This window comes from Naegleria gruberi (genome assembly GCF_000004985.1).
Source record: "Naegleria gruberi genomic scaffold NAEGRscaffold_49, whole genome shotgun sequence".
Taxonomy (NCBI): Eukaryota; Heterolobosea; class Eutetramitea; order Acrasida; family Naegleriidae; genus Naegleria; species Naegleria gruberi.
The window spans coordinates 325,909-337,165 of record NW_003163278.1 but is presented as its reverse complement, the minus strand read 5'-3'; the positions used below and the strand labels follow the sequence as shown (position 1 = coordinate 337,165).

Genomic DNA, 11,257 nt, shown 5'->3' with positions numbered 1-11,257 from the left:
TTTTAAAAAATGCAACAACAACCACAACATGGTAACAAACTTCATCTTCATTCTAAGAATGTGATGATTGTTTTATTAGTAGTGTTGAGTTATTTAATTAGTACTATTCATAGTAGTATTACTATTAATAATAATAATAATAAAATTAATAGTATTAATATGAATGGTAAAATAATTTCAAGTATTTCAGTTGTACAATCATCATTATATACAGGTGATAGATTAAAATTATTAAATCAACCAATTCAATGGATTCCTAATAGTAATATTAAACCAAATTTAAAAACATTTAAATTAGATTCATCTATTAAATATCAATCAATTATTGGATTTGGTTGTGCTTTAACTGAAGCCTCTGCATTTACATTTGCAACAATGAATGAACAAATTAGAAATGAAATTCTAAGTTTATATTGGACTTCTAAAGGATTAAATTATACTACTGCTAGAATTCATATGAATTCATGTGATTTTAGTTTAGATAATTATAGTTGTGATGATGTTGAAAATGATTATCAATTAACTAATTTTAATATTAGAAGAGATAAAATATTTACTTTACCTTTAATTAAAAGAGTTTTAAATCAAGTTAAATTAAATTATCCTAAAAATGGTGAATCTTTTAAAATATTTTTATCACCTTGGTCTCCACCTGCTTGGTATGTTTCAATATTTATTTAATATTTAATATTTTAATATTTTATTTAATTTATTTATTTTAATATTTTATTTATTTATTTAATTATTTTAATATATTAAAATAAATATATATATAGGATGAAATATAATCATGAAATGAATGGTTCAAATCAACCAAATGGTTTAATTAATGCTACAAATATTTTAGATTCATGGGCATTGCACTTTTCTAAATTTGTTACTGCCTATCAAAATGAAGGTATTGATAGAATTTGGGGTTTAACTATTCAAAATGAACCTGAATTTGCTGCGTATGTATTTTTTTTATAATATTTAATAATATTTAATTACAATAATATATTTATTAAATATTTAATAATATTCAATTACAATAATATTTAATTTTCAATAATATATTTATTAAAAATAGACCATGGGATGCTTGTTGTTATACACCTGAATATCAAAGAGATTTTATTAAAAATCATTTAGGACCTAGAATGAGAAGAGATCATCCAAATTTGAAAATCATGATATTTGATCATAATAGAGATTCTGTTGAAAAATGGGCATCAACAATTTATTCAGATCCAGAAGCAAGTAAATATGTAGATGGTATGGCATTCCATTGGTATGTTGATGGTGAATATGAAAATCTATCACGTGCTCATCAAGTTGATAAAGAAAAATTCTTATTAGCAACTGAAGCATGTTGGGGACCTGGTGTTTCATTGGGTAATTGGACACGTGGTGAAAAATATGGATTTGATATTATTAATGATTTAAATAATTATGCAAGTGGATGGACTGATTGGAATTGTATTTTAGATTGGCAAGGTGGTCCAAATCATTTACAAAATTGGTGTGATGCTCCTATTATTGCTGATAATAGAACTCAGGAAATTCACATTCAACCAACTTATTATTTTATGGGTCATTTCTCTAAATATTTAACACAAGATTCAAAGAGAATTCACATGTTTAGACCTGTAAATGATCAAACTTTAATTACTTCATTCCAAACACCTGATAATAAGATTATTACCATTGTTCAAAATCAACAAGAAAGTATTTTATCTTTCAATTTAATTGATCAGGATAATCATTTATATCATGCTCAAATTGATGTTCCACCACGTACTATTAGAACTTTAATTTATCAAAAATAAATTTTCATATTCAAAGAATTCATGAATTAGTACCTTTACCCTAAACAAGATTGATGAATTTACAGGTCTCGTTTGAGAAATGATTACCAAGTGCGATTGTAGTTCGTCAGCCTTTTTGTAATGGAAATAAATTTAATAAAAAATAAAACAACAACACCTCACTCATCATGTCTCGTAAGTTTCGAGTTCATGCACCACAATACCGACATTCATAACACAACTTACCAACACAACAACAACTTATCGATACTAACAACAAATATATAACATCAACATGATCATCAAATGGTAATTAAAATTTAAAGGTGGTAATCAACGTGATATTGACCGTCAACGTGCTCAATCCAGAAAACAAAAGGAAAAGGGAAGAGATGAAGATGGTTTAACTCCTCTCCAACGTAAAGAAAGAGATGCCCAAAAACTCCAACAAAAGATTGCTGCCAAACAAGCAAAAGAACAAAAATAACAAAATCCCTCTCTCTCTCTCTAATCAATGTAAATATCATACTTTGAATGAGTATGAAAAAACCTAATCTAATTATAAATTATTAATTTTTTGTATTGTTACTGTTATTCTAAAAACGTGCAATTCCAATGACAAGTCTTCACCAACAATCAAAGCAACACGTTCAAAGCCTTTAAAAAAATGATCAAACTATTCTTGAAAGGAACATCACAAATATTAGTATTTATAATGATGTTGGTGATGATAATGAATGTTGTTATGGGTTCAACGCCATCACCATCGGAACAAAATGATACAAATAATCATCCAATATTATATAGATTATTCATGTTATTAGCATCATTAGTAGTTATTGTTGGAGGATGGTACATTTTACTTCATTACTTTTTAATTAGATTTAAAATTGTTAGAGAATTACTTGGAATGGAAAAGAAACAAATACCAAAAGTTATCATTAAAAAGACTCCAAGAGTTCCATCCATTTCCAATGATGAAGAATAAGATTTAATGTCTGTGTTATTACATTTATATTGGAAAATAAATTTATTGGAAAGAAGAAGGAGGTAGTGGAGAATGTTTAAATCATCAACATGTTTTTCGCCTTTTGATGATCGCCGATTAAGGTTTTGATCATGTCCACACAAACTCTGAACTCATTTAACCATTCGATTATCACCACTACCACCTCTGTATCTCCTCCTCCCTCATTAAGTATCATCATCACAACGAAAGACATAGTCAACAATAAAAAGAGTTGTAATAAGGTTATATTCCCGACGAAAGGATTGAAATATCCAAATATTTGAACTCTATCATCAATACCACAGCTGTGACAACAAATCCAATATAATATTAATCGGCGATTCGTTAAGTAATTCCTCCTCCAAAACATTAAATTTGACCGCATTACACTCTCTCATGTGTCAATTCAGACATTTTACCAACTCAAAAAGAATCAACCTATTATGCTTACTCAACAACAACAACAGCAACAACAAATCTATTTACATCAACAACAACAACAGCAACAACAATTAATGTTATCTAGTACTGGTGGTACTCCTAACAATAATTGTAATATTAGTAATAGTAGTGGTAGTAATATTTCAAGTACTACTGGTGGAACATCCACAAGTAGTAATAATTCTGAAAATACTTGTTGTAATAATAGTGGATATTATGCATTGATTGGTAATCAATTTCAATCTCAGCAACAACAACAACAGTATCATCAATCTTATTTGAAACAATCTAATAATAATAATACAATTACTAATAATGGAAATTTAATTTCTAATAATCCAACACTAAATACTATATTAAGTGATCCAAATGCTTTTCCTTCTCTTTCACAACTTGTACAATCTCAAAATAATCAATCTTGTCAATCCTGTATGACTCCTATTAATAATTCTAATAATAATATAAATAATAATTCCATAATTGGAAATTCAAGTCCACATAAATATAGTAAATTACAATGTACTGAACAATCAATATTATTACAAAGATGTCCAAATAGTGATTATAAATTTATTCATGAATTTGGAAATGACTATATAAGTAATAATGTAATTTTTAAAAAATTTTCAAATCAAGATGTAGAAAATATTTATCAATATTTTAAACAAGGAATTAAATTACAAAATAAGACTTGTAAAAATTATGTATTTGAACAATGTTTCGATGGGCAGGAAGCATTTTTACTTTTACAAGAAATATTACTTTCCAAATTTAGTAATTTAAATGATATTCCAATTGCTAAATTAGCATTACATTTAGGTCAATTTTTATTAACCATTGGAAAATTTAATCATGTTTGTAAAGAACATTGTTTTAAAAATGTTAATTTATTATTTTATCAATTTTCTAATTTTAATATTTTACATTTTAATGAATTAAAAGTAACAAATTCACCAAATTGGTATTTAATTTATCCAAATATAGATTCATTTATTGTCCAACAATCAAATAATACTGTACAATTATTTCAATGTAATGTTCCAATTAGAGAACAATTTTCACCTATTTTTAATAGTATTTCCATTTTAGAATTAAAAGAAATTTTATTATCAGAAGTATTACCATATGAGGAAGGTGTTGAAATGTTATGCAGAAATGATGATATTAATTTATTTACTTTTTTACAAAAAACAAAATTTCAAGAATATCCTGATTATATTACAATTCAATTATTATCAGTTCAATCTTCAATTCAAAAAAGTACAATTGCTATTTATAGTAGGTGTAAATATGGTTATTCTGATTGGGGTAATAATAAGGAGAGAGTTAATAATTGGATTTCAAAAATTGTTTCAACATGTCAAACTCATGTCATTTCAAGAAAATGTTCAATTTAATGTAAAATAAAAACAATTTAAATTAATAAATAAATAAAAATAAATTAAATTTTAATGATTTAATAAAATTTTAAATTCAATTAATATTGTAATAACCAAATATACAAGATATATAGTCAATAAAAATAATCCAAATATTTTAGGAGCTTTAAATTTGGCAATTGGAATAACAATTAAAGATGAAATTAAAGTTGCCAATAAAAATATAAAAGTAACAATTAAAGTTGGTGAAAATTCAATTTCAAATGGTTTACGAGTCATGACAAAATTAGCAGTTGTAGCAATACCTAATCCAATTAATAAACTCATTCCTTGTGCTGCATATGCAGCAGCAACTGCCATTTCAACATAACCTTGTCTTGCAACTATTTAAATAGTATTGTTAAATATTGTAAAATATTGTAAACATGTTAAAAAAGTATTAAAAAAAATAAACATACCAGCCAAATCAGCAGCCATATCTGAGAAGGTATTACCAATTGATAAAACAATAGATAATACAGAATCACTAATACTCCATAAAATACCAAATGAATTTAAAACATTCACCAATTCATTGGCAATTGTAAAAATCCATAAAATTGACATGATGAATGAACTAATTACAAATATTATGTGATAAAATGGTTTTCTACATTTCTTTGATGTAAAATGAATTAAAATTGAAATGAATAAACCACACATTGATCCTAATACCCAAATTGGAAATTCACTACCTGGAATATTCAATGAAATATATCCAATTGTAAATAAAGTAAATGGTGGAATGAATATTGGACATAGAATGGCAAATAATTTACTCCAATCATTTGGATCTGCCTTTGGAATTGTTAAATTTCTAGCTAGAATTGAAGGTGCTTCTATTATAAAGAATATCTTATCTAATTTGGATTTTTCATTCCACTCAATCCATTCAATAAATTCTTGATATTTAGTTGAAATTATTTCTTTAAATGATGAAAATCTGAAATGATGATGATCATGTTCATGACAGTGAATCAAATCTTGATTATCATTTGATGATGTATTAATTGTAAAGTGATTTTCAATGATAATTGATCCATTCATTTCAATATTATTAATAGAATTATCTTCTTCTTGTAAAGATGATTTTCTATTGAGAGGTGTCCTTTCAGTACAACATCCTTTTGGAATAGTATTAATAGGTTCATTAGATAAATAAGCAACTCCAAATTTAGGATTATAAACAGCTCCATAAAACAATTTGGATTTCAATTGTTTTTTAACATTTTCAGGAATTTCATCAATATTCTTACATTGTAATATTGGTTTCTTTCCTTCTAACCATCCACTTGAATTAGATTCTTCTTCTTCCTCGTTTGCATCATCTTTATCTTGTTGATCTTCTTGTTGATTTTTCTTCTTTCTATTTTTGTAATCATTGTAAAATTTACAACCAATTACAAATGAAACATATAAAAAGTAAATAACTAGAAATGTAATACTTTGCCATAAATTAATTGAACCCTGAAATATAACAATTAAAAATACAAATAAAACACCAATTAAATAAGTAATAACATCTCTCAAAAATGGAAATGCTGAAACTGTTGCATCTTTAACTACAAATGAAACAATTGCAATTAAAACTGAAACACAAACAAATCCACTTCCAATTGGTTCACCTAATCCAAATCCAGATGATCCAGAAAATATACCTGCTAATATAGAAAATATATCTATATATTTAATAATAGTTAAATCATTAAGTGTAAAGTTATTAATAGTATTAATTAAAAACATACCTGGTGATGAATTTCCCAAGGCTAGGAAAGTAACACCAGCAACATCTGGTGGTAATCTTAATATTCTTGAAATTTCAGCTAAACTTGGACAAAAGAAATCCTCAGCAGTTGCTATATATATAGTAATTCCAATAATATTTAACATAAAATACTCAATTTAAATACTAGTATATATATAAACTTACATGTTAACATGTAAAATAAGAAAATAACCCAAAATAAAGAACAAATATAAAATAAAGGTTCTAACTGTTTAAAAGTACAATATCTAATAAAAATATAATTTAAAAATCCACCCATTGGTGCATTACAATTATCCATAGCAAATTGACATTGATCCAATTCATAACTTGCAATTAAATTACAAATTTTAGTATTATCATTCGATGATGGTTCATTTTCTGTAATAGTTTCATTCATATATTGTGAATGAAATTGTGTATGATGTGTTAATGATGAATAATAATTGTTTTCAGTAGTTAATGTATTTCCAGTAATTGTTGATTGATTTGAATCTATTATAAAATGTTTTGTAATATAATATATTGATATAGATAATAGTATTAATACTATTGTTTTAATTAACATCCAATGTCCATTAACTTTATATTTAGGTTTATCATTTGATTGATAATAATAAGGTGACCACCTCGATAATATTCTCATTCTTATTCAAAATATTCAATATATAGATGTATTATAATTAGTGTTGCAGTGTTGTTGTATTTACTAAGTGAAATGCAAAATGGTCCTTCCCCAATATGTCTATTCGTAAATATGTACAAATGAGGATTTAAAAAATTACCAAAAGTGCAACTGGTTATGTTCAATAGCAGTAACTCTATTGTTGTGAGTGGGTAGTTGTTGTTTCTTTTTTTTTGAAGATTTTCAACAAGGCTTGTTACGTTTTCAACCATCCTCAACACATAGCCAAAAAAACAATGCAACCAACCCAAGCCTAGCTACCACCCATCGCTCTTTCTCTCCACAACAAGATGGAAAATATTTAAGGAAAATTTTAATGTTGGTAATCAATATAGTGACTGAGAAGATATAACTAAGATATTTTGCGAATCAGCAAGATGGAAAGATTTTATAATGATGGTTCATAATGATGCAATTCCGTTGTCCATTCATATGAAACAATGTTCCTCTCTTGATGCTACAAACAGTACATGTTTAAAATACATCATCACGCACAATAATTGAGTTCATCATGTTGCATTGTTACTGGAGAAAGAGTTCTACTAAATTGGGAATATTTGGGGTGTCCTCAATAGTTAGTGTTGGAGTAATTGAGCGGACAATGGAATGCGTTAGAGTCTTTTGATATTTAATTGGATGAAAATGTAGAAATGCAGAACATTGCAATAGAGAGCCTACAATCTTAAATTTGTACTTTTATAGAATGGTTATGATTTTGCAGGTTGAGTGAATGGAGTCCATTACATTCTTACAAAACATGTAGTAACTTGAAATTTTATACATTTGAACTACAGTTATTCGAAAATTTCATCTACAGTTCGAAACTAAACTGTAGTTCTCAAAAACTAATTTCAAAAATTACAAACGCAATTATCATATTCATCCACAATCATCAATATCATTAACAAAAAAATAATCAAAGAAGCAGTAGTAATATAACTGATCCTCCTTCTCCACTGCCTGCTTTTTTGATCATCATTAAAGTTTGCACTAATATAATTACTTGAAGACTAGACACAACAAATTTGATCATTAAAATGACGTCATCACCAATAGCTGTTGGTGGCGGTGGTATTTTATCATCATCATTATTGGCCATTGGTGCCGATGGTGGTGGTGCATCAGCATCATCATCAAGTATCAATGAAACTAATTATGCTTTACAATTACAAACTAATCATTCCGGTGTTAGTTTTATTTTAATTCTTGATGGTTGTGTTTTTGTTTTAGGCTTGTTGATTTTATTTTGTTGTTTGAGAAATTTACGTTTATGGAAACGTAAAAAATCATCATCATCCAATAATAATTTTAATATTAATAATACTAATAATAATATTGGAAGTGGTAATACTAATATAAATGATGATAAGAATGAAAGAAATGTATTTAAAAGATTCTTTAAAAGAATTTATCAATTTTTAATATTTGAAAGTGAATATGAAAGAATTGGTAAATTGTATGGACATGAAGTTAGTGTTTATTTATGGTATTCACATCAAATGATATTATTTACAGGATTATTTACATTAATTGGATTATCAGTATTATTACCATTACATTTAACAGGACAAATTAGTAATTCTAATACAATGAATAATTTAAATGTAATTTCAAAGAATCAAAATAGTACAAATATTGAAACTGATTCATTTTTATACAAGACAAGTGTTAATATGGTATTATCATTAACAGATAGATTATATGCACATGTTATTTTATTTTATTTATTTTCAATTTTAATATTTTATTTAATGTATAGATTTGTTAATTCTAAATTTGTTAATCAATATATAAATATGGATGGATTTGAAAATGATTCAAATAGTACTTTAAATATGATTAGTAATTATAGTGTTTTATTAAAAGATATTCCAATTCAAATTACTGATAATACTAAATTTAGAAAATCAGTTGAATCTATATTTCCAAATTTAAACATTTATTCATGTCGTTTAATTCATGATACAAGTGAAAGAATTGAATTACAAGAATCTTTTGAAAATTCAATTGAACAAATTAAACATTATGAATATGTTCAAAATCAAACAAACAAACATGTTAAATTAATTAAATTATTCGAATCATCCAAAAAAGGTAAATGTTGTTCTAAAATTATTGAAAGAGTTGATGCTTTAAATTATTGGAATGAAAAGAAAGTAAAATTAGAACATTTAATTATGGAATGGGAAGAAACTTTTAAAAATCAACCAAAATCAACTGGATATGGACATGTTATTTTTAAATCAATTCAAGATGCATCTAAATGTAAAGCAATGGATGAAACTGGTTTAAAATTATTTAAATTGAATAATAATATGATGAATGATAATACTACTCCTACTACTAATATACTACTACTACTTGTATCAATGATTCAAATGATTCAAATGATTTAATTGAATTTCGTATTGAAAAGAAAACATTTGAACCACAAGATTTAAATTGGTCAAATTTTTCATTATCTAAAAATCAAAGAACATTTAGAGTTGCAATTGTAAATTTACTATTAGTATTTTTCTTATTATTTTTTACAAGTCCATTGGCAATTGTTTCATCTATTCAATCAATTGCTAATCGTATTCCACAAGCAGCTAAAGCATTTAATCAAATTAAAGAAGCAAGTGGATATACAGGTGATATTTTATTTCACTATTTACCAACATTATTATTATTTATTATTGCACAATTATTACCAATGATTATACCACTATTAACTAGATTTGAAAAATATAAATCCTATTCAGAAGAATCAAGTGTTTATTTATTAAGATTATTTATTTATGTTGTTTTATCAACATTAATACTTCCAGTTTTATTATTAACTTCATTAGATGGTGTTATTAGATATTTTGAACAATTTAGTCATTCAGTTAGTGGATCAGGTGATTCAAATTGGCAAGCTTTATTTGATTATTTATTTTTACCACAATCAGGTGCATTCTTTATTAATTATACAATTCAATATTCTTTATTAGGATGTTTTGTTGATATGATTAGATTAAAAGATTTAATTATTTATTTTTATTTGAGATTTAAAAGTGTAACTGAAGAGGAAAAGGAAAATGCAACTAAAATTAGTGAATTTGATTTACCATTAGAATATGGTTATATGATTGCATTCTTTGGAATTATTTTAACATTTTCAGTTTTTGTTCCATTAATTTTACCAATTGGATTTTTCTATTTTATTGTAAAACATTTAATTGATAGATATAATATTTCAAGATTATGTTCTAAAAATGATAAAGCACGTTACAAATTATCACCTGATATTACTTCCTATAGAGAACGTAACAAATTAATTGTACAAATGACATTCTTTTGTATAATATTTGCTCAATTTTATGTCATGTTATTCTTTGCCAAATCAGGAGATGTTACTTTTATTCATTTATTTTTAATGTGTTTATTATTAATTTTATCAATTGTTTATGCTTTATATTGGAATATTCATTACAAGACTAAATTTAATCCATTAGATTCAAATAATAATCAATTAATTCATTCCACTTTTTATAGTCAAGATGAGGAATTATCAATTTTTAATAATCAATTACAAGATAAATTTAGTTATGCTTATTTCCCACCTTTTGCTTTGGAATCAATTCATGGTTTGAAGGAACAACGTGAACAAGAAATTAATGAAATGAAATTGACTATTTAATAATAATAATATTGAGAATATTGAGAATATTTTATGTTTTTTTGAAATAAATAAATTTAAAATTATTTTATTAAATAATCTTTTAATTCAATTGAATTAGTTAAAAATGTTCAGTATTAACTTGTATGGTATCAATTAATTTCTTAACTTCATGTTCTTCATCTTCTGTATGTTTAACAGCAGTGAGTGAAGGTGATTTCTTGAGGAATGAAAGAGTTTTCATCATTGAATTTCTAGGTGAAGGTTCTTCAAAAACTGTTGATTCCAATTTGTTCAATGAGGAGGTTGTACTAAATTTGTGAAATACCTGATCACAAATTCTCAAAATTTCTCTCATTTCAAATTGTTTAACATTATTAATTTGTTCATCTTCCTTAGTTAAATGAAGTTGTTTGTAGAGTTTCTTTGACCAATCAATGTGAGTATTGGCAATTGGTGATTCTCTCTCAAATGATAAAGCATGAATAACACCCTCCTGTTCAATATAA

The 11,257-nt window shown here is 25.5% G+C and overlaps 6 protein-coding genes across 6 annotated transcripts in view; 4 read left to right on the top strand and 2 right to left on the bottom strand.

Annotated features, from left to right (window-relative positions):
- Positions 1–45: 45 nt before the first annotated feature.
- On the top strand, positions 46–1,815 carry NAEGRDRAFT_77531 (O-Glycosyl hydrolase family 30). Its single transcript, XM_002673104.1, has 3 exons — positions 46–659; positions 777–950; positions 1,070–1,815. The coding sequence occupies exons 1-3, from the start codon at positions 160–162 to the stop codon at positions 1,806–1,808; spliced, it is 1,413 nt and encodes a 470-aa protein (XP_002673150.1). The 5' UTR covers positions 46–159; the 3' UTR covers positions 1,809–1,815.
- Positions 1,816–2,468: 653 nt separating this feature from the next.
- Positions 2,469–4,661, top strand: NAEGRDRAFT_81059 (uncharacterized protein). The gene has a single exon (XM_002673103.1). It carries the CDS (start codon positions 3,240–3,242, stop codon positions 4,632–4,634), a length of 1,395 nt encoding a protein of 464 aa, XP_002673149.1. The 5' UTR covers positions 2,469–3,239; the 3' UTR covers positions 4,635–4,661.
- A 24-nt stretch (positions 4,662–4,685) lies between these two features.
- On the bottom strand, positions 4,686–6,820 carry NAEGRDRAFT_71910 (uncharacterized protein; the record flags this gene model as incomplete). The annotated part of the gene is made up of 4 exons (XM_002673030.1): positions 4,686–4,999; positions 5,075–6,334; positions 6,401–6,511; positions 6,586–6,820. 4 exons carry the CDS (start codon positions 6,818–6,820, stop codon positions 4,686–4,688), a joined length of 1,920 nt encoding a protein of 639 aa, XP_002673076.1.
- A 1,322-nt stretch (positions 6,821–8,142) lies between these two features.
- Positions 8,143–9,501, top strand: NAEGRDRAFT_71909 (uncharacterized protein; the record flags this gene model as incomplete). Its single annotated transcript, XM_002673102.1, has 1 exon — positions 8,143–9,501. The coding sequence occupies one exon, from the start codon at positions 8,143–8,145 to the stop codon at positions 9,499–9,501; it is 1,359 nt and encodes a 452-aa protein (XP_002673148.1).
- A 299-nt stretch (positions 9,502–9,800) lies between these two features.
- On the top strand, positions 9,801–10,769 carry NAEGRDRAFT_71908 (uncharacterized protein; the record flags this gene model as incomplete). Its single annotated transcript, XM_002673101.1, has 1 exon — positions 9,801–10,769. The coding sequence occupies one exon, from the start codon at positions 9,801–9,803 to the stop codon at positions 10,767–10,769; it is 969 nt and encodes a 322-aa protein (XP_002673147.1).
- A 100-nt stretch (positions 10,770–10,869) lies between these two features.
- The window catches only part of NAEGRDRAFT_71907 (rhoGEF domain-containing protein), a gene marked incomplete at both ends in the record, with an annotated part of 1,373 nt that continues 985 nt past the window's right edge, over positions 10,870–11,257 (bottom strand). Inside the window, one exon of the mRNA XM_002673029.1 lies at positions 10,870–11,214. Within this exon, the coding sequence (XP_002673075.1) occupies positions 10,870–11,214 (345 nt within the window). The remainder of the gene's footprint in view (positions 11,215–11,257) is intronic.